The 24,206-nt window shown below is 38.5% G+C and overlaps 2 protein-coding genes across 13 annotated transcripts in view; one reads left to right on the top strand and one right to left on the bottom strand.

Annotated features, from left to right (window-relative positions):
* LOC135771657 (NACHT, LRR and PYD domains-containing protein 3-like) overlaps positions 1 to 24,206 on the top strand; it is a 328,830-nt gene that overhangs the window by 166,467 nt on the left and 138,157 nt on the right. Inside the window, exons 1-5 of one of the 12 annotated variants that reach the window (XM_065281979.1) lie at positions 15,569 to 15,670; positions 18,783 to 18,887; positions 19,008 to 19,121; positions 19,288 to 19,365; positions 19,498 to 21,309. The exons of 10 other annotated variants lie outside the window; for them this stretch is intronic. In XM_065281979.1, coding sequence (XP_065138051.1) covers positions 15,621 to 15,670; positions 18,783 to 18,887; positions 19,008 to 19,121; positions 19,288 to 19,365; positions 19,498 to 21,309 — 2,159 coding nt within the window. In that variant the 5' untranslated portion in view covers positions 15,569 to 15,620. Of the gene's footprint in view, positions 1 to 15,568; positions 15,671 to 18,782; positions 18,888 to 19,007; positions 19,122 to 19,287; positions 19,366 to 19,497; positions 21,310 to 24,206 lie in introns of those variants that run through there. One more of the 12 variants, XM_073815397.1, reaches the window with a different exon arrangement.
* Positions 1,633 to 2,918, bottom strand: LOC141282450 (uncharacterized). The gene has a single exon (XM_073815425.1). It carries the CDS (start codon positions 2,780 to 2,782, stop codon positions 1,985 to 1,987), a length of 798 nt encoding a protein of 265 aa, XP_073671526.1. The 5' UTR covers positions 2,783 to 2,918; the 3' UTR covers positions 1,633 to 1,984.

The raw sequence follows: 24,206 nt of genomic DNA, 5'->3' as shown, positions 1-24,206 counted from the left end.
AGTAAAACACACTTACAGTCTGTAAATCACAAATGCGAGAATTTCCTAGCAAGGTTGGAAATGCCTTGGGGCATTTCAGATTGAGGCATTTTAGACAGGGCTGATGCTTGGGGCACTTCAACAACTGACAGGTGGATGACATCAAAGTACCACGAGAGCATTTCGATAGCAGTCTCCCCTGTATGATTTCTCAAATTGCTCTCACAGGATTGTGATGTTATCTGCCGCTTGGTTCTTGTGGCACCACATAAAGTCGAACAAGCCTGTTGTATTAGTCACTGGATAGATCAGCGTAGCAGTCAAAAATGAAAAGAGGGACGTCCCGTATGGGACAAATAAATAGGTCTCTAAATACGGGACGTCCCGACTAATACGAGACAGTTGGCAACCCTACATGCAGCCATAATTTTAAGTTACATTATGGAGCAAGAGAAAACTAAAATTATATAATAATAATTAATATAATTATATTGTAAATGGTTTTGTGATTCTAACATGTTATAACACTAAAGTCTTTGGTAGCCACAAGTTTTTATAAAAAAGCTGTTGGAAACCAGATGTTTGTTTTCTTAAGTTACAGACACCGGCCCTGTTGTTATCTGTTTTTATTGACTTAAACATGGTGAGGTTAAAATCTCTTACTCTCTGTGTCTCTTGGTTTACTAACCTAGCATGTAGTGTACAGAAACTTACATTTAGTGTACAGAAACTCAAATTTAGTGTACTTCTATGGGTAACGTTATTTCAACTGTGTATTTCACTCTCGAACACTCCTCAAAATATCTTCCTTTGTGTTAATCAAAACCAAGAAATTTGTACAGGTTTGTAACAACTTGAGAGTAAAAACCGACAGAATTTTCATTTTTGCGTTAACTATCCCTTTAAGGACATCATAACCTAAAATAAAACTCTAGTAAGCCTATGAAATATGGGACCTTTTTTCATACTCCATAATAAAGTACTGTTAGATCAATCGGAAAAACCTGAACAGCACTGATATTTTTCATTAACGCCCCCCTACGCGCACACCTTTTCAATAGCACCATCCTACCAGCCATGCTTTACGTGGCCTAGACCTGGTCGCTGACTGCTGCCGATAAGCAGAAGTTGGCAGTGACCGAACGCGCCCTTGATCGGCGGATGGTCAGCGTCAAGAGGACGGATCACACCAGCAACTGAGGAATATGAGCAAGGTCAAGGATGCCAACTAGGCCGAACAGGCCAAGAAGCGCTGGGCCGGACACGTGGCCAGGAGTTCGGATGGGCGATGGACATGGGCTGTGACCGAATAGGTGCCACTAGACATCAAAAGAAGGCTTGGCCGCCCCGCAAAACGATGGCGGGACTCACTCGGACAAGACTTTGGTAAAGACTGGATGGGTCTGGCCAGGGACTTAAAAAGAGAAGTTGTTGTGGCCTGCATCGAAAGACTGAAATACAGGCTAATTGAAAGATTTAACTATTAACTTGTTTTTTAAACAGTATTTAACACTTTATACAAGTTTTTGGTGTCATAACTTTATAAATGTCACTGGTGCTTTAGCAAGTTTGACTGTTAATTAACTCTTCTCACAAACATTACAGTGATAAGGTTTCTCTCCAGTATGAACTCTCTGTAAGTAACGTGACAAGAGTAAATGTCATATCACACTGAGAGCATTTGAAATATTTTTTACCTGTATGAATTCTCTTGTGATTTAGTAAGTTTGACTGGTGACTAAAACTCTTCCAACAAACGCTACAGTGATAAGGTTTCTCTCCAGTGTGAACCCTCTGATGGGATTTGAAGTGACCTGACTGAGAAAACGACTTGTCACACTAAGAGCATTTGAAAGGTTTTTCACCTGTATGAAGTCTTTGGTGTTTCACTAAACTGTCATGTCGATTAAAACTCCTCCCACAAACATTACAGTGATATGGTTTCTCTCCAGTGTGCACTTTGATGGGGTTTTAAGGAACCTGAGTAAGCAAAGGTCATGTCACACTAAGGGTATTTGAAAGGTTTTTCACCTGTATGAATTCTCTTGTGAATTATGAAGTCATACTGTTGTCTAAAACTCTTCCCACAGAGACTACAGCGACAAGGTTTCTCTCTAGCATGAACTCTCTGATGGACTTTTAAGTTACCTGAACAAGTAAATGCCTTGTCACACTGAGAGCATTTGAAAGGTCTTTCTCCTGTATGAAGTCTCTGATGGGCTTTCAAGTGACCTGACTGAGAAAACGTCTTGTCACACTGAGAGCATTTGAAAGGTTTTTCACCTGTATGAAGTCTCTTGTGATTTAGTAAGGTAGCCTTTACACTAAAACTCTTCCCACAGACACTACAGTGATAAGGTTTCTCTCCAGTATGAACTCTCTCATGAACTCTGAATTGAGATAAACTAGAGAAGCTCTTTCTACAGTGAGCGCAGACGTAAGGTTTCTCTCCAGTGTGAACTCTCTGATGGGCTTGTAAGGTACTTGAACATGTAAATGTCTTGTCACACTGAAAGCATTTGAAAGGTTTTTCACCTGTATGAAGTCTCTGATGCCTTCGTAAGGAATCCTTTAGACTAAAACTCTTCCCACAGACATTACAGTGATAAGGTTTCTCTCCAGTGTGAACTCTCTGATGGACTTTTAAGGTACTTGAACAAGTAAATGTCTTGTCACACTGAAAGCATTTGAAAGGTTTTTCTCCTGTATGAATTCTTTGATGAACTTTAAGAATTTGTTTGGTTCCGAAGTATTTTCCACATTCAGTGCAGTTGAAAGACTTTTCACCGCTGTGTGTCCTCATGTGAACATTTAGTTTAGAGGAAGAGACACAAATCTTCCCAAACTGCTTACAGTGAAACTGCTTCTTCTCTCTGTGCTCTTCTGAATGAAGTTTCTTCTCTTGTAAGGTAGTAAAGCTGATCTCAGATCTGGTGAAGAGTTTCTGTTCTGTGTGTTTTCTCTCATGTCTCTCTAAATGTCTCTGTGAGCTGAATGTCTTTCCACAGGTGATGCAGGAAAGAGTTTGTGCTGTCAGTCGCTCTTTTGATGTTGAGGACGTTATTTCTATATCCAAACATGAATCACTCTTCACATCTGAAAGAAACATGAAACTAAAATCATGAAACAATTAAATTGTCATTTCACTCTTATTTACACAAAGAAGGATAAAGAATTTAAATCCTTTATCTTTTTCTAGATTCACACATATAGACAGAAGACGGGTGTCAGTCCTGTTATTACAGCTGGGTCATTGCTAGGGCTGTCACTTTTCGTTCGAAAATCGATTGCACAATCAATCGGACCAACCAAAAAAAGTTTCGAAAACGAAAATAGGCAATCGATTTTAACCAAATATGTACACTATTAATTTAAAAAAAATTAACAGTTAAAAATATAGATGTAACAAAACTCACAAACAAGCAGAAAAAGAAAATAAAGAATTCCGAAAGTGCAGTAGGTGTGCGAAAGCTAGACAGAAAATACCCAGCAATTTTACGCACCTATAGTTTCACGCTTTCAATCGCTGCATCTAGTGTTTTGCAAAGAAAATGGAGGACAACGTCAATAAACCTGTGCAACACGAGAGAGCGTCGAAATTGTGACCTTACAGGAGATGAAGGAGTTATGACAAGGAGCCACCCTTGCGAGCTGACAGCGACCCGCTTTTGTGATGGAAGATTGGCAGTACGAAATACGCAGCTGGCAACGAAGTAGCCGAGTTTCCCTGGGACATCAGTGCGGTCAGAGTGCGTCTTCTCAACAGATGGACATATAGTGAATGAAAAGCGCTCTGCTCTTGACCCCTAAAATGTTGATCGACTTGTTTTCCTGACCAATAATTTATAATGTTATACTAGAGCAAGGTGTTCCACAAGGATCAGTTCCCGGCCCATTACTGTTTATCATTTACATTTTGCCTATCGGACAAATTATTCGCCGTCATGGTTTTCACTATCACTGTTATGCCGACGATATTCAAATATATACCGCTTGTAAACGGACTCTATTCACCAGACTACAACACTATCCTCATGTATTAATGAATTAAAGACCTGGCTGAACTGCAATTTTCTCAGTTTGAATCTGACCAAGACAGAAATCTTAATTACTGGTCCACCATCTCTAACAAAAAACATAACCAAGACTCCCACTCTTGACCTTGAAGCTACATCCATTTTTCCAGCTGCTACTGTTAAAAACTTGGGTATCACCCTTGACTCTTCACTGACTTTCGACCACTACATCAGTCAACTCTGTAAAGCTGCATTTTTTCACCTCCGCCGTATTGCAAAGCTCCGTCCATATGTTAGTCCAAAAGACGCTGAATCTTTGGTACATGCGTTTATCACATCTCGTCTCGACTACTGTAATGCTCTTTTTTCCGGACTACCAGCACACTCTATCTCACGTCTGCAATATATTCAAAACTCTGCCGCTAGATTGCTAACTCACACTAAACGATCCACTCATATCACTCCAATTCTGTTCCACCTCCACTGGCTACCTTTGTCTTCTCGTATTTCCTACAAAATTCTCCTGCTTACCTTAAAGTCATTAAATGGTCTTGGTCCTTCCTATCTTTCTGATTTACTTTCTCCTTATACTCCCCCTCGAACCCTCCGATCTTCTGACTGTAAACTCCTCTGTGAACCAAGATTTCGCCTTTCATCTATGGGTGGTAGGTCTTTCTCAGTTACAGCCCCTAAGCTATGGAACTCTCTCCCCCTGTCTCTGAGGGCTACAACAACACTACATGAATTTAAGTCTAAACTCAAAACCCATTTGTTTAATAAATACTACCTGTCATGGGATGTTTTCAATAATCAGGTTCCTTACACTCAATTATTCTGTTGCTTCAGATTTTTCGACTTATCCACTGATTTCCATGTTGTCATGATCTGATCCTGCTTGTTTTTGTTCTGTTTTATGTTATTTTTGGTTTTTGTTTATTTAATTTGCAATGCAAAACGCAACTGCGACAGCTTGGATTGGGCAATTGTCCATTGTCTGCTACTGTATGTATTTACTGTCTACTCCTAACTGTTATTGTGAAGCGTCCTTGAGCTTTGGAAAGGCGCTATATAAATTAAACTTATTATTATTATAATGGCCCTAGCCTTTTTGCGCATTTCATTATGCCTGCCTAGTGCCGCCTAAGTGTCGGTTACGTTTAATAAAAAAATACACAGCATGTTCTCAACTTCAAGTAAGTCTATTTAAAGTTTCATTTTTGAACAGTTGTTTGAAATGGATCGAATCATTATTTAAAATAATTTTTGAATTGCCTAAATCATAAAAGCAGCCGGTTGAAGCCTGCAGTAATGTTTTTCATTTATGGCAGCAGTCCACTCTGCATATTTTTTTAGAGAATGTTGCACTACTGTTGCTGTTTTTTATTCTGCACGAAACTTAATGACAATGAATAAGAAGTATTGCTGACTTAATTGCGTTTCAGGCGCTCTATTTACATTTGTCTGTTATTTGGCGTTGAAAATGGAAACGTCTTTTACATGGAAAATCGATTTTACAATCGATTCAATGAACACTTATATATAAAAAATCGAAAATGATTTTTTCACAAAAGTGAGAGCCCTAGTCATTGCACATCAAATGAACCAAAATTTGTAAACATAGAAACAGAAGCAAAGAAAAGGTAATTATTTTTATTATTTGTGTGGATTTCATGCCCAACCCCTCCCGGCCCTCAGCCACGCCCCCCGGCCACGGACCAATTATTGTACATTTGCCCATTATGTATACAGATTTCCCCCCGACCACCCCTGACCCCCCTCGGCCATGGACCCATTATTTGTACATTTGACCCTGTCTTTACCAAACCCCCCATACCCCCTCCACGCCTACCATCTTTACTTGTTTCTAGATCCGGCACATCTCGGGTTTGAAAAAATCCATTGGTTTAATGCAAAAGATTCACAACCATCACACGGTCCCTGAACGTCACTCGGGCCCGGCGTGCCGTCGCCTGGGTGGCCCCAACCGGGATCCTGAAGGACGCGCAGACTTCCCAACCCTACACCTAGGAGTTTGCACCAGGTCCATGCGCACACGAGTAGGCGTTGGCACGCAGGTTTCAATTATGTCATACAAGAGCTCTCCGGCAGCCTGCACATCGATTTCGGCAAGTGAAGACCTATCCTGGTGTGGCTCGCAACCTGACAGTTTCCCGTGATTCGCCGTGGGTTTGCAGCCAGGGTCGAAACTTGGCACACGCACGTCAAGATTCCCAAAGACGGACCCCGGAAATGCAGACTCCTGTGACATTCGAAAGAGAAGTTGTTGAGGCGGAGCTTGCACTGCGGTCGACACGTGCTGTGGGGTCTACGATGTCAGGTAGATGAGGCGGTGGCCGCGACGTGCGCGGGTTCCGTCGGCCGGATGGCCCCTCTACGGAATACTGAAGATTGCGGCTGAGAACCTTTCATTTAGATATGAAAGTTTTTCAACAGTATCTGCGTGAAACATTATAAACATTGATGATCATCTGCCGACTCGACTGATTCAGCACGTCCTCTATGTTACAGAGAGTCCGCTTAATTACCGGCTTTTGGTTCGGTCCGTGTGAGCTAAACATTTTTGTTCTTTAATTTGTTCTCGCCAGGGGCGTTGCTAGACATAAAGCTCTACTGGGGCACAGGCCCCCAATGTTTTGCTGACTTTTTTTTTTTTTTGAAAGCCTGCTGTGTGCAAGAGGTGTGCAACACTTCTATACAATGTAATTTGCTTAACCCACTATTCTAGTGCAACAGTTACTGCAAAAGATATATACAAGTGTATTCTTCATCATACCTAACATTATTAACATGTTTAGATGCATAAATGGCATAACATGTTTGGAAATAATGACAGCAGAGAAATATTTTCTACATTATACAATGATAGCAATGATATTAACTTATTTTTACAAGAATATTTTAAGAACCAGTCATTTTATGACAGCTATACTAAATAAATAATCTCAGTCATAGTTACTGCTAACTGTTATGTAAGTTAGTGTCCTAGAGTTAAATATTAGTAAACTAAATATTAATTTCATATCTCAAAATACAGAACAGTATATCACATACATCTGTTGATTTTCTCTGCAACGAAGCAATTCTATAGACTTGACAGAGGTTTTCCTGAGATTTTTCCTCTGTTTGAGACCTGACAGGGTGAGGATGTAATGTAGTTTGTCTTTTACCTCCTTTAAACTCATCTATCCTTTCTTCTTCCCTTTCCCTGCTTTGCACAACACATTTCTGATGTCCATATACAGAAGCCAATAATGATCGAGTCAAAATAATATTAGCATTATTATTTAGAAACTTACTTTAGTTTCGTTATGCTTTCATAAGCACTCGCGTGGCATCACCTTTTGAATGCGGTTGTGCGCGGTGAACGCAAACGCGCGCGGCCATGGATACGTGCGTGCACGCGTCAATGCGACTACTTCGTCGCTTTTAGAAGCCTAAATTGGGTAACTACTTTGCATAAAGATCCGTTATTGCCGCGATTGTCTTTGTAAAGGAATACACTAGTTAACTGCTAAAATTTAAACTTGAGATTTACACCGGGGCACAAAAGATTTACACTGGGGCACGTGCCCCAGTAAAAGGGGTCTAGCGACGCCCCTGGTTCTCGCATAGGCTATATTTCTACATATTTTCGACCAAGTACCACTCGGGATATAATGTAAGTTGTTATAGATAGCATTTAAGCTTGTTCTGAAATGATGACAAATCAGTCTGACTAAAAATTATCCATCCAGATTAATTTACCCAAAATAATGATTTATTCGTTTTTCATACTTCATAGATACACATTAATTTATCTACTAATATACTAGAGATCGACCGAAACTCATTTTTTTAAACCGATGCCGATAACAAATATTTGGATGCTTAAGTGCCCGATAACCGATATGCTGAACCGATTTTTATTTACTGTTATACTTCTGTTTTTGACATAATTACTACAACACTACTGAACTGAACAAACCCTTATAATAATAATAATCATCATCATAATCACTTCCTCTTTGCATACAAAGTCATAAATAGAGGGGTCTGAAAGAGTGAAGAATAATATTAATTTAATGAATAATGTAGAAACTATATTCCCAATACATGGACTGATCCAAAGTTCGCGCTCCGGTTGCCAGGTTATGGAGTGGGAGAGAGAGAAAAGTATAGCAGAGTTGACTGCTTGTTATACATAGTTTATAGAGTAAAACAGGTGGATTAAGTCTCTTTTTTGGGATATAATATCGTTGTTTTGACCAGCAACCTGTAGCCTTCAGCAGTCCAACAAGTAGTTAGCAAAGATATTACAAATAATATCACTGACTGCAATACTACATTCAGGAAAGTAACAATCAAAACGGCTTATATATCACTGAATTTCTTAACTGGTAACGTTATTTGATGACAGAATAATTAATATTTTGTTGTTATAGCTTGTGAAATGGCTGTTGACAGCACTGTTTATCTATGCATTTACTCGCGCATTAACTGTTTCAAACTGTGACCGCTTGCGGAGGTAATAAATAAGTAATTAATATCCACAGACATTTATTTAGATATTTTAGCAAAATAATGTCTATCTGGGAAATGTTAATATAACTTAGGGTAAATCTTGTTAAAAAATGTGGCTGTGCTTTAGCCTTCAACCCCGGTAAGTGAACAGCAATATGAACGTGATTTTACGATGCTAATGATAAGCATAAATAACAGAAAAACGAATTTAATTTAGCGGTTTTAATTCCACCAAGCATTAATTCATGGCTGTTTTATTCATGCAAAGCTACGTCGTTATTGGGACCGGATTTTATGGATCAGCCAGCGTGACTCTGTGAGTTCGTCTCTATTCTTGGACAAGCTGCATACATTGCTTTTAATATATCAACTTATTTAACATAACACACATTAATGCACAAATAAGATGTGTTATAAATGCCTCATATGCAAAGTAAATATACTCAAAGACCTTTTAATGAAGTCGCGTCGCCTTCATATTTGCTGTGCACATTGCTGCTGCTGTGAGTTCCTCTCCTCAGGATGCGTCCGGCGCGCAATTCTCAATTCTCTCGTTTATCGGTCAATCCGATATTACAAAACCGATATCCGATCATCGGAAAATGCTCAAATATCGGGGAAAATACCGGAAAACAGATATATCGGTCGATCTCTATAATATACTAATAAAAATGCCATAAATAAATATTCATTGACTTCTGTATTGCATTCGTTTTGTACATTTACAGGTGCATAAATACTGTCTACTTTTAATTTCTTTAAGACACTGCTTTGTTCTAGGGATGGGCGATATGGCCTAAAATCCATATTGCGTTATACATTGCAGCCTCTTGCGATAGCGATATGTATTGCGATACAATAATTTTAGCTGATAGTTTTAGTCTTAGTTTCAGTTTTCGTTTACAAAAATAGCCTTGCTCTGCGCCCAGTGTTACATATAGGTATGATAAAATTTTCACAAAAAAAACAAAGCTCAAAATTTATCACAGAGCAGACATTCCCATTTACAAAAATACCTGGATGGTAAAAATCCGTTGAGGATTGAGAAAGTTATGATATTTGTAATATTAGAAATCAGAGGAGAAGTTATACATGGATGTCAGTGGAAGGTGTGTGACCAAAAATGCTGCTTATTCACATGTTTTTGCTTTTCACGCTCTCATTTCGTCAAATTTTGCATGAAATTTTAACAGACGGTAGAATATTGTTAGTTCTTTCAAATGAAATCATGAACATTAACTAAAGTGAAGAAAGAGATAAAATAATTTGCTAAAATAATGTAGTCTAGGAGGTAAAGAGACAAATAAAACATTTCATTCACTTTAACGAATCTTACCACAGTTTAGCCGCCGTCCATTAAGTTAGCTATCTCCATTTTACATCCATCAAAAGCTTTTTTTAACATCATATTCTCCACATATAGACGTTAAAATTGATTGAAAACCACTAAAATTATTTGTTCTCTCATATTTAAGTTACTTATGACAAAAGAGAGAAAAGAAATCAGTAAAATAATGTTTGTTTCCGAGGAATAATGTAATGACCGTGACGCGAGTTTACAAGCGCCGGCCGAAGAAGCGGACTGGAGTAGAGAAACGCGTGCTGCAGCAGTGGAGCGCGCACAACTTGGGCACTAAGAAAGAATACAATAGATTTAAAGGTGTTTTCTCTTAATTTCCTAAAAAAATTGAATGGATAGCAGCAGTAGTGAATACACATAAAACAGTGGGCATTTACTGCACTGCCCTGGGAGCTTTACAAAGTTACCTTAATAAAAGCCATCCATTAGGCTATTAAAGTGTATTCGTTCTCTTAAAAAAACACTACAGGGAATGTTCTGTGTTTGCTGAGCTCCCACTTTTCATCAAAAATATCTAAAAATGTCTTCTGAAGACAATCAGAGCACTTGGGGGTTTAAAAATGACACATGGGTAAGTGATTTATGATAAAATTATCATTTTGGGGTGAACTAACCCTTTAAGCTTACATGCCTGTTGCTCAACAAGTATTAAAGATATCATAAACTCCTTTAACATTTTAGTACTTATATTTTTTGTTCTTTTGATTAGTGAGTTTGTGACTGAAAACCTTAAATAGGTGCTCATATGACAGTTAAAAATGTTTGAAAATAATTGAGGAGACATACCTGATGAAATAAAAACTTCATCTTCCTCAGTGTGATCTTCCTCTTCGGCGGGTTCAGTTTTGATTTCTGAGAGTAAAGTCAGACTGAGCTCGGAGTCCTGTGTGTGTCTGGATTTCTCTTCAGAGAGTTTAGAGTCCAGCAGTGGCTGTGGTGTGCGACTCCGATCTCTGCTCATCCACACTGAATCCAGACTCCCATCATCAGTCACATACACTGAAGATTCACAACAATCCACATCCTGACAACACAACACACACAGACAGTAAGATTAGAAATTATTTGATGTTGTCTGATTCAGGTAAATGATGTTTAAGCTGTACAAACCTCTCGATTCATTGCTAAATCTCCTCTTGACCTCAGCTTTGTCTCCAGTAACGCCACCTCTTTCTTCAGCTGAGAGATTTCTGTGATGAAATCATCAATATATCCAGCATGGACAGATCAGTTCATACTCATTTACAGCACAACACATCTCATCATCAACGTCTCAACATTAAAATACACCGAGACAATACTTAGTTAACAGTCAATGAAACACGCAAGAGAGAAAAACACTGAGGATACACAAACACATTACACGCGCGCTCTTTCTTTCTTTCTTTAGTGAGTTTATCTGCGGACTGAAGAACTGCAGCGCCTCCTGCTGTACTGGAGACAGAAGACGCTCACTGCTTTACAAGTGATTATAAGGAGGCTGCAGATCTGGAGGCAGATTTACGGCTCTGTTGTTTCTGGTGTGTCAGTAAGGTGTACAGTGAGTGAGAGTGTACACGATATAAGATAAACAGTCTGATGATCTGCACCAAATATTAAAATATATGTAGATATTCATTGTTGATTCAAACACTGCCTACGGGAGACGATTGAACTGGAATTTAGTAAATTGAACAATTAACAACACACATTATAATGCCCTGTACCTTCCTTATGAAAATTAACCACGGTTTTATTGTGGTAAAAGTGTAGTAACCATGTTTTTTGTGTAGTGATTACTATCAGCAAAACCAGGGTTTTACTACACTAGCCAAGATTTAACTATGATTTTTGACATTGTGTTTTACTAAAAAAATATGGTTAACTTTTGAAAAGTCTAAGCTATACATTATAGGTTTTCATAAGAATATTTAAAATTATTGTCACCTCTGTGTATGTTTTTTTATTTATTTTTGAGGAGAACAGATGAACAGAGACCGTGCATTATTTAAAATGTTTAACCCCACTAAACACAGGACGTCGGATAGACGTGCAGATCAAGTCTATATTGGGTCCGTCGGTCCATGACCAATTCTGGACATGTATTCGACGTCCAAACTAGGTCCACTATTTGGACGTCCCACCATGACCCTATTTGGACGTCATATTGACGGGCAACATTGGACGTTTAAACTGGGTAATTTTTGGACGTCATTTGGACGTCTATGACAGGTCTATGTCTATATTACATGATTAGGCCTATAAAAATGTGTTTATTTACAAATATCAGCATTATTGTACCAACATGATTAATACATATAAATAGTATATTATTATTACAGTACTGTTTTTTCTGCTTTCTTGAATTACATACAAAATTCATCTAAATGTACCATTAAAAATATGTAATTAAATGTGTAGTTTGTTATATTAAAAGTATATGACCATACTAGCAATTTAACATGAAAATATTCTCATATTAAATTGTTCATGATATGAATGCAATAAGAATGCCTTATATACGACCTGAATGTATGGCTATGTGGCTGAGTGGTTACATAGACTTGTTTGTAACCCGGAGATCGGGAGTTTGAATCCCACAGCCGGCAGGAAATGTTTGGGTGTGGTGGATGGGTGAAGTGCAGAGGCAATCATGTCTTTTCGCTTTTTTCATGTCTCTTTTCCTTACACGGCGGTCCTATGATTGTCAACATTTTTAGACGTGCAGAACACGTCGAAAAAAAGACGTCGCCTGGCGTTACAAAACAACCCCTTTTATGGACCGGATTCGGACGTCCAAAAATTACATGAAAAAGACGTAATTCCGACGTCACTTTGCGCAGTGGGACATCACATGAAGCAGATGAATGATCACGCTGTGACAGACAGCTGAGGCGAAGAAACACTCGAACTTTGTGCTAATCAGGCAAGTATGAACAAATCAAATTACAAAATAGCGATTAAGTGCTCTTCCATAACACTTTGGTTAACCCGATCTGACACACGCGCACGCACACGCACGCACGCACGCAGTAAAGTTGCCTAATCACAGTTTTTTGCAACGAAGTTGACCAAGCCAAAGAAAAAAATTCATCTGAGCACCATGTCCACACAAAGGCAGCTCAAATGTGCTCTATCATGCAGACTTTGAAACAGCAAACAGGGAAAATAATAAATATCATGATGACTTACATACTATAGCATCCAGCTAACATTAGCCAACTTCGTTTGCTATAAGTCCTGGAAAAGCACACAGTGTAAACTCGACCATTATCATTTCCTACTGCTCAATCTGGTCCAAGCTCCAATCCTTTATAAATTCTTCAACTGAACGCCTTGTAAAGGGTGATTTTGTAAGCATAAAATCCTAATTTATTTCATCTCAAGGTATTTCACTTGCTTTCACTGATTAGTACTGTATCTAGCAGTTACATGGCAATCTGCAACGCGGTTATGAGACTCTGAGAATGATCCAATCACATGAGGTCTAAAGCCCTATTCGGACGGGATTAGTTTTACAGGGGTAGATGGCGTAATGTAATTTTACCACAGGACGTCGGTAATATTAATGGTCAATTCGGACGGGATTAGAATTCTCAGTAAAACATTCAGAAGTGGGAGGGGTAACTCGTTTGCGCAGGGCGTCACCTCTCGTCTTCACGTGCACGTTACCTTGCCTCTTGATATCAGATGTGCAAACAACATGAAACAGACAAGGAAAAAGCGAAACACTGTGATTAATTTCAGTTTGGGGAGAACGTCAGTTTCGTAAACAGTTCCGCGAATCTGAGAAGTGAATTTTACTTTTTTTTTTTAAAGTTTGTGTCGTGTTTTATTCAGAAACTGACCTGCCACTGACTTGTTTCCCGTCTAGAACGCAAGTAAATGCTTCTTTAAGCGCTTCTATATTTAAAAGAAACCCGCAAATTGAAAGGAAATGACGCGATTTACGTGGATATTTACAGCTGGTCTATTCGCACTGGATTAGTATTACCTGAGGTAATTTCTCCGGACCTTTTTACAGAAGGTAAAAGACGCCGCAATCTTTACTGACATTGTCCGTAATGATTACTGACATAGAGCATTCGGACTGGACTAAAATCACTGAGAAGCTCTGATAAAAACTTGCTTTACCCCACCTCCCTATGTAAAACTAATCCCGTCCGAATAGTACTAAAGACATACAAAACAACATTAATTCACTTACAACATAATTGGGAGGGTTTGGGGGCGCACAGTTCTGCACCCCAAGGCAGATCCGAAACCAGCCAATAAGAGCCCAGCCTCAAGTCACATATTTTACTGACCTACATAGACACTCATTAGGGTGCGCCCCAGACACACAAACATGACACACACACAAAGATCTCAGTTTTTTTTTTAAATAAATGATAACATGACTAACAGTTAAATAGTACAACTAAATAATTTTATTTTGTAATAATTTGCTCTATATATTGACCAGCCACCATTCTGTCTTTTTTTCATCTTAGCTTGAATCTCTCTCATTCTGCACATCTAGTTGCTTAATGTGCTTACAATCATTCACTTAAGTATTGTCTTATAAGTATCTGATTTTGCAGATCATTTGTTTAATCAATGCGTATTCATATTGTGATCTGTGACAATATGTTGCCCTGAGAACATGTTATATAGTGTTATAGTAATCGACAAGCTATGACTTATTAACTTTTATGTTGTTGTTCAGTGGTAGAAGGAAGTTCAACTTCTGGGTAGTCGGTGTAGTATTTGTCCCGCAATTTCCTCCATCGTGATTAGACGGCTGGATAAATATGCATTATTAACAATGGTTTTACAAAGTATTGCAAAGTAATTTAATAAAGGTCCTAGCCAATAGGGGCTTGCCCAACCCCACTGCTGTCATGTGAGCAGCTAAAAATAGTTACTATAATAGTTTATAGTTAGCATTAAGAGTTTCTTCTTCTTTTGACCACCAGGCTCGTTCCAACAGCCTCAGTGATACACACGCAGTGTCAGCAACTCATTCATCACAATCCCCTACAATCTTTGACAGTTGGTTGAACCGGCTCATTCAGTTATTTTTTAGTCCGACATGCTGTTTCGACTGTGCGTCCTGTGTCATCAGCCCGAAACTAATGTTCGATTCAGCTCGATTTGTGTACAGGTGTAGGGCTTTTTGTACACCCAGCTGCTTTTGATATTTATTTTATAGTTTTAATTGTTGTGAGCTGTATTAGTTTGTACAAATTCTGTACATATGCCATACTAAAAAATAAATAAATTAAAAACATGCAGCTATTCTTAGGTCCCTGCACATGTGCTGTCAGCAGAAACGTTTCATCAACTGAGGGGGAACAGACATTCCAAGGGAAACGAAAGTGGCTGCTAAACCAGCTCGACTGGTTAATTCCTGAGAACTGACTCAAAAGAAGGATTCGTTCAAGAACCAAACATCACTAATTGTAATGACAGCGAGTGTTCAGGTGAGACGAGATGCTTTTTACTTCCTCATTCATAGTTTCTCTAAAAAATCAAAGTTTTATTTCTTTTATTTGTTTTGTGTTATATGTGATTCTTCAAAGAAGGAACATCTGTGTTAATTTGTGTTGTGTTGATGTAATGTTGTGTTGATGCAGTTGTTTCTTCAACACTCTGGATTCATTCATTTACTCAATTATAATGTATGTTTATTCACTTTAAGTTTATTTTGTGTCTGAATGTTATTTTCATTCAGTATCAGTTGTGGAGATCAGATTGATCAGATTCACCTCTGCAGCTCCATCATGGCTCAAACACAAACATCAGCAGATGAAGATTTTTCTACAGGATGCAGGTACTTTATATAAACACTCAGTGCTTTAAGTGGCCCAAAAAAGGTGCCGGTACTCTATTATTTTTTTATTTTTTGCTGACTCCTATATTGAAGGGGTTTTATATACAGCAGTCAACAGACGACCTTGTAAAAAATAATAAATACTTTTATAAGTTTGTGGATTTGGTTGAGCTAGAAATAGCTACTGAACATAAATAAAATTTGCAAAAGGATTTTTAAAAAAACCCTTAGAAAGAGCTACTGTAGAAAGATCTATTGAACATAAATAAAATGTGCATGAGAGTACAACCCTAAATCAGAAAAAGTTGGGACACTGTAGAAATTGTGAGAAAAAAAGGAATGTAATAATTTACTTATCTCATAAACTTATATTTTATTCACAATAGAATATAAATAACATATCAAATGTAGAAAGTGAGACATTTTGAAATGTCATGCCAAATATTGTCTCATTTTGGATTTCATGAGAGCTACACATTCCAACAAAATTTGGGACAGGTAGCAATAAGAGGCCGGAAAAGTTACATGTACATATAAGGAACAGCTGGAGGAGGAGCAATGTTTAGGAATAGGAATGTTGTCCCATTCTTGTCTAAAACAGGCTTCTAGTTGCTCAACTGTCTTAGGTTTTCTTTGTTGCATCTTCCTCTTTATAATGCAGCAAATGTTTTCTGTGGGTAACAGATCTGGACTGCAGGCTGGCCATTTTCTGTACTCAGATCCTTTTTCTACTCAGTCTTGACGTTGTAATTGATGCAGTATGTGGTCTGGCATTGTCATGTTGGAAAATGCAAGGTCTTCCCTGAAAAGAGACGACGTCTAAATGGGAGCATATGTTGTTTTAGAACTTGGATAAACCTTTCAGCATTGATGGTGCCTTTCCAGATGTGTAAGCTGCCCATGCACACGCACTCATGCCATCCCAAACCATCAGAGATGCAGGTTTCTGAAATGAGGGCTAATAACAACTTGGGATGTCCTTGTCCTCTTTAGTCCGGATGAAATGGCGTCCCAGTTTTCCAAAAAGAACTTCAAATTTTTATTCGTCTGACCACAGAACAGTTTTCCACTTTGCCAAAGTCCATTTTAAATGAACCGTGGCCCAGAGAAAATGCATGCGCTTCTGGGTTATGTTAGATATGGCTTCTTTTTTGACCTATAGAGTTTTAGCTGGCAATGGCGAATGGCATGGTGGATTGTGTTCACCGACTATGTTTTCTGGAAGTATTCCTGAGCCCATGTTATGATTTCCATTACAGTAGCGTTCCTGTATGTGATGCAGTGCCGTCTAAGGGCCCGAAGATCACGGGCATCAAGTATGGTTTTCCAGCCTTGACCCTTACGCACAGAGAGTGTTCCAGATTCTCTGAATCTTTGGATGATATTATGCACTGTAGATGATGATAACTTCAAACTCTTTGCAATTTTTCTCTGGGAAACTCAGAAAACTATTTTTCGCCGCAGCACTGGGGGAATTGGTGATTCTCTGCCCATCTTGACTTCTGACAGACACTGCCACTCTGACAGGCTTTTTTATACCCATTCATGTTGCCAATTGACCTAATAAGTTGCAAATTAGTCCTTAAGCTGTTCCTTATATGTATATTTAAATTTTCCGGCCTCTTATTGCTACCTTCCCAACTTTTTTTGGAATGTGTAGCTCTCATGAAATCTAAAATGAGCCAATATTTGGCATGACATTTCAAAATGTCTTAACTTTCAACATTTGATATGTTATTTATATTCTATTGTGCATAAAATATAAGTTTATGAGATAAGTAAATTATTCTATTCCTTTTTTACTCACAATTTCTACAGTGTCCCAACTTTTTCTGATTTGGGGTTGTAAAAATTTTCAACATGATTAAATGCTAAAACTAGTTGTTCAGATAGAGCTTGAAAAAAATGTCTATGGGTTTAAGAATAACAAAATACTGGCCATTTGAAACTCCAAATAAAGTCATTACTTTATTTTGTCCCATAGTTTTCCATTTTGCGGGTGGTAAAACTTCAGCGTCGGTCAAATTCATTGACATTTTGTTCACTTGTGGTTTAGCAATTAAACTAAATGTATATTACAATTTAAATAATGTTTTTACTATGAACTTGTTCTTTTACTACTCAAGACTCTAAAACAAGGAGAGCATATTAAGTGTTCATTGTATTTTCATTTAATTGAGCAGCTATGGTTGCGTGTTTCACACACAAACACACACACCTCTCCGGACCACGCTGAGTTGATGACACTGACAGCAGCAAAAGCGACACATGCGCTTTTAACTTGTAAAACTCAAGGGTATGTGGGTAATGTAGTCTCTGCTCTTGGTGGGACGAATTAGGAAGCATGCATTGTGAAGGGCGCTCTGAAAATCGGCAGCGCAGCCAAAGGATTAAAACCTCTGATTTAAATGTGCAAATGAGCGTTCCGGGACGCTAAAAGCACATTCTGGGCGCACGGAGAGGTGGTGGTATGCTCAAGAGCTATATTTGGAAGTGGCAGTACGGAGTACCGGCACGTACCTGACCTTTTAAAGCACTGTAAACACTTTGGGTTGGTTTCCCGGACAGAGATTAGCTTAAACTAGGACTAGGCCTTAGTTTAATTAGGAAACATAACTAGTTTTAACAAACATGCCTTACTGAAAACATTACTTTTGTGCATTTTGAGACTAAACAAAAGGCCCTGATGTATTTTAAGATATGTCAGTGCAAGTTGTTTTCAGTTTGGACAGCTCTTATAGTTATTTTTTGTCTAGGACTAGTCTAATCCTTGTCCAGGAAACCACCCCTTTATTAAATAACCTTTATTTCACAGAAAAATATAGCAGTATCTTTGTTTTTAATTAAAATCTAAATATCTTAAACCTTAATAGACACTTCTTAAAGGTATTGCGGAGGATTTTCTTTTTCCGGAGGGGATCATCAAGACTATTGGTCCTCCTAGTTTTCAATCAGGAATGTTGCGCAATTGCATTTTTTTAAAAAGTGGAGAAGGTGGTTCTTTTCTAAAATTTGAGAAAAACCTCTGCTGCACCTTAAAAGTTTCTTGTAATTAGTTTTGTTATGAAGATTATTAATGTGAATTAAAGTATTAAATCTGTTGTGTGTTTAGTTCAGTTTATCAGAAGAGATCTGTCTATGATGTGTCTATGAAGAGTGACCTGTCTATTCATCAACCAGTAAATTTTAAGAGTAATGATACAAGGCCTAATCTGAGGTATGTTCAAAACTGTTTTTGAAGGAGCATAATGAAAAGATTAAAAGTACTTTATGATTTTATTCAACAAATAAAATAAATTACCTATCAGTACTAATTCTAATCTGTTGTGTGTTATAGTTCAGATCATCAGAAGAGATCAGATCCAAAGTTCAGCTGTGAGTCTATGAAGAGTGTCATGTCTATTGATCAACCATTAAATTTTGAGAGTGATGATACAAGGCTTAATCTAAGGTATGTTACAATAATCTGTGATGCATAATTTTATTCAACATTTGAAGTATTGATATACAAAAATATATATATTAAAGGTATGAGAAGTTCTTTAAATGATTTTAGAAACGTCTATCAAGAGGTAGATGAAATATAATGGATTTATTGACTCAATTCTGCTGCACAGACCAGATGTAACCGAACCCGACTGTGATGGTAGGAAGATTGAGCAATCTGAGAATTGCTCAATGAGTCCTTGTTTCAGGTGAATTGTTGGGTATTATTTTTCAGTTTATTTTAATTATTAAACATTTCATAAGCTCGAGTAATATGTTCTGTGTTTTTTGTCTCTATGCATTTTTTTATGTATGTAATATCTGGTATTAATATTTTACAGCCATAAGTCTAATCTTGCTGATGTCCTGGACACATTCAGAACAAATATGAGGAAGAAGTTTGAGTGTTTGTGTGAGGTAACATCAAATGAGAGAAACCCAAAACTACTGAATGAGATCTACACAGAGCTCTACATCACAGAGAGTGAAAGTGGAGAGATCAGTAATGAACATGAGGTGAGACAGATTGAGACACAATCCAGAAGAACAACAACAAAGGAGACACCAATCAAATGTAATGACATCTTTAAACCTTTAACTGAACAAGACAAACACATCAGAAAAGTGCTGACAAAGGGAGTCGCTGGCATTGGAAAAACAGTCTCTGTACAGAAGTTCATTCTGGACTGGGCTGAAGAGAAAGAGAATCAGGACGTCCACCTCATATTTCCACTTCCTTTCAGAGAGATCAATTTGATGAAGAACAAAACACTCAGTCTTTTAGATCTACTTCATCTTTTCTTCCCACAAACAAAAGAAATGGAAATCTTCAGTGATAAATATAAAGTGTTGTTCATCTTTGATGGTTTGGATGAGTGTCGTCTGTCTCTGGATTTTCAAAGCAGTGTGAGGTTGTGTGATGTAAGTGAATCAACCTCAGTGGATGTGATGCTGACAAACCTCATCAAGGGGAATCTGTTTCCCTCTGCTCTCATCTGGATCACCTCCAGACCAGCAGCAGCTGATCTCATCCCCTCTGAGTGTGTTGATCGAGTCACAGAGGTACGAGGCTTCAGTGATCCACAGAAGGAGGAATACTTCAGGAAGAGAATCAGTGATGAGAGTCTGTCTGATCAAATCATCTCACACCTGAAGTCATCCAGGAGTCTCTACATCATGTGTCACATCCCAGTGTTCTGCTGGATTTCAGTCACTGTTCTAGAGAGAATGTTGAGTGAAGCAGAGAGAAGAGAGATCCCCAAGACTCTCACTCAAATGTACACACACTTCCTGATCATTCAGACAAACATAAAAGATCAGAAGGAATATGAGAAGAAAGATGAAGACATGATCTTCAAACTGGGTATACTGGCTTTTAAGCAGCTTAAGAAAGGCAATCTGATCTTTTATGATGAAGACCTGAGAGAGTGTGGCATTGATGTAGCAGAAGCATCAGTGTACTCAGGATTGTGTACTCAGATCTTCAGAGAGGAGTTTGGTTTGTATCAGGGGAAAGTTTACTGCTTTGTTCATCTCAGCATCCAGGAACATCTAGCAGCTCTTTATGCTCACATCTCCTTCACAAACTACAAAAGATATGTGTTTGATCAAAGTCATAAGACAGGTTGGCTTTGTAAAATTTTAGGCAGATTTAATCCCAAATCATCAGAACAGATTTCATTATCTGAGTTGCATCAGCGAGCTGTAAATGAATCTTTACAGAGTAAGAATGGACATCTGGATCTTTTCCTGCGTTTTCTTCTAGGTCTTTCACTGGAGTCCAATCAGATTCTCTTACAGCATCTACTGACACAGATGAGAAGATGCTCCTACACGAAAGAGGAAACTGTTGAGTACATTAAAGAGAAGATGAATGAGAATCGATCTACAGAGAAATCCATCAATCTGATTCACTGTCTGAATGAACTGGGTGATGATTCACTGCTGCAAGAGATTCAAGATTATGTGACATCTTATTCAGTAGGAAAGAACAAACTCTCCTCTTCACAGTGGGCAGCTTTAGTTTTTGTTTTGTTGACGTCTGAGCAAAATTTGGATGAACTTAATCTAAATACATTTATTGGGGATAAAAATAAAGCAGATGAAGTTCTCGTGAAACTGCAGCCTCTGATTAAAGAAACCAAAAAACTCCAGTAAGTAAAACTAACAGTTAAAGTATGAATGCATATTGAATACTTACTTTAAGAGAATTCCTCCCATTCCTAACAAAAGATGTCAAGTGTTTTATTTTCCTTTTGTTGTTTATAAATCATCAGTTGATCTCAAAAGCAAATCTTTTAGTGGTGGTCTCTCAGATGATACACAAATCAGTTAAACGAGCTTCAGCTGGTTCAAAACACAGCTGCAAGAGTGCTTACTTGATCTAAGAAGTATGATCACATAAGCCCAGTTTTGGCATCTTTACACTGGTTACCAGTTAATATTGCACACATTTTAAAATATTGCTAATCACCTATAAAGCCTTAAATGACCTAGCACCTTCGTATCTTCAAGAATTAATAACAGAATATAATCCATCACGTACACTGTGGTCGCAAAATTCTAGTCACTTATTCATCTCTAGAATATCAAGTGTCTAAAAGTGGTAGATTCTTTTCCTACTTAGCCCCTAAGCTCTGGAATGAATTGCCAAAAAATTTTGAGAATCAGACACAGTCAATCACTTTAAGTCTAAACTAAAGACATTTCTCTCTAAAGAGGTATTCTCAATATGTCCAGAACCGAGCAGATATTCAACCACTATACTGCTGTCCAAACACTGAAATCGAGAAAAATGCCCTTAAAGTTTTTTTTACACCAGCCAGTCAAACATGTTACTGCAATTTTGGCACACACTTCTTTGAAATGGGACAAAATTGAACCAAGGAGACTTTGTCACAAGACACTACAGATCTCACAAAGCCCATTTCAATCCTTAACTCAATTTTGACCAACTGCGTAGTTACTGCGCTTTGTCTTTGTAGGGCAGTATACTGTATGACACTTGCATACATATGTACAGCCAATACGCTAATGGGATTTTGTTTCTCATCCTCGATCCTGAGGACATTGAGACTAAGAGGCTTTTCACACTGACACGGTTTAGGTCGGCCCAAATGATCTTTCGGTCCGAGTACGGTTTGTTAGGGTCAGTGTAAAAACAACAGCCGCACTTTGGTGCGCACTAAACAGGTGGTCTCAGAGCGGCTGTTGCCGAACTCTAGTGTGGCCCATCTGTGGTGTGAACGCTGTTTGACCTTGGGCTGAATCCAATGCAGGAAGTTCTCCACATGTTTGAGCCATTGGGCTTCCATCGTGATGTGAGCCGGGTGTTATATTGTGGCTTAACAACAAACAAGGCAATCTTGGTCCGTCGCAGAGATTCTGTCTCCTGGAGGTTTGAGCTTATGATTTTATAAATGCACAGCTGTCCTCCACACACAAAAATAGTGACATTTATGGGATTTTTAGCAAACGGCTCTGTGAGAAGGGCTTTAATAGAACAATTTCGCAAAGATGTGCATTGTTTATATCCTTATCTTGCTAGCTTCGCTCTTCGTGTCAGCCTGGTTGTCATGGAAACCTGTGGGCGGTGGTCATGGGGGTAGAGAGTGTGGCACAGTGGGTAGCACTGTTGCCTCACAGCAAGAAGGTCCCTGGTTCGAGCCCCATCTAGAGCCTTTCTGTGTGGAGTTTGCATGTTATCCGTGTCAGCGTGGGTTTAATCCGGGTACTCCAGTTTCCTTCCACAGGCCAAAAACATGCAAGTTGGGGGTTGGCATCTCAAATTGTTCCTCCCCCAACCTGTGTATGGATCAACTTGTGTATGGATTGACTGGTTCTCGCCATGAATATAGCTGTAGATGCTGGAATGGCCTAAAGAAATAAAAGGAAGAAGTCATCGTCGTCATGGGGGTAGAGTTGTCAGAGACCAATGACAGCGCTGACAGTTGTCACATGGTGTACTGTTCAGCGTTTCGAGTATGGTAAAACCAACATATGTGAACACGAACCACACTAACTGAAAAATAATACAATGTAATTTGGTGTGCTCTGAGGCCGCACCACTGTCTCTGTGTTTCACACCAATGTGTGTGAAAACACCCTAACAGACCCAGTTCCTGCTCCCGTGAAGGTCATAACGCCACTGATTTACTGGCCTTACTTTAAAGGGACACTCCACTTTTAATAAGCTCATTTTCAAGCTCCGCTAGAGTTTAACATTTTATTTCTAACTTTTGGAATCCATTCAGCCGATCTCCAGGTCTAGTGGTACTTTTAACATAGCTTTGTATGATCAATTGAATCTGATTAGACCATTAGCATTGAGCTCAAAAATAACCAAAGTGTTTTCCCTATTTAAAACTCGACTTTTCTGTATTTACATTGTGTACTAAGACTGACGTAAAATTAAAAGTTGTAATTTTCTAGGCCGAGTAATCTAGGCCGATTTTCTAGACATAATAATCAAGGACATTTTTATTGCAGCACCATGGTTGCAGCAGGTGCAATGATATTACGCAGTGTCCGAAAATAGGCCCTTGCTATTGAAAGTTACCAAGGGGACTATTTTCTGGCGCTGCGTAATATCATTGCCCCTCTTGCAGCCATGTCACGACAGCAAAGTCCTTGACTATTACACCGGAATGAGATTATAATTCCTAGCCATATCTGCGTAGAAAATCACAACTTTTAATTTTACGTCGGTCTTAGGGGAGCTGGAAAATGAGCCTATTTTAAGTGAAATGTCCCTTTAATGTGATGCCAAGCCAATGTTTGACCAACAACCACTTGTCGCTTGTATATCATATAAACAAAGAATCAGCCATGTTGTGGTCTCTCTCAAGGGTTTGTTTTCTTCCTAGGAGTTTTCCCATTGGGTTTTTCTCCTAGAAGTTTTTTAACCCCTAAGGACATTAGACAGCTGACATTAGCTTAACTTCGAACTCTCTTCTATACATTTCATCATTACTATTCTTACTAGTATGGGTTAATCTTAGACGCTTTACTGTGCTTCTAATGTTGTCCACATTTTTTTCTGTGGTTTCTC

This window comes from Paramisgurnus dabryanus, chromosome 8, assembly GCF_030506205.2.
Source record: "Paramisgurnus dabryanus chromosome 8, PD_genome_1.1, whole genome shotgun sequence".
Classification (NCBI taxonomy): Eukaryota; Metazoa; Chordata; class Actinopteri; order Cypriniformes; family Cobitidae; genus Paramisgurnus; species Paramisgurnus dabryanus.
This window is presented reverse-complemented; position numbering and strand designations above follow the sequence as displayed.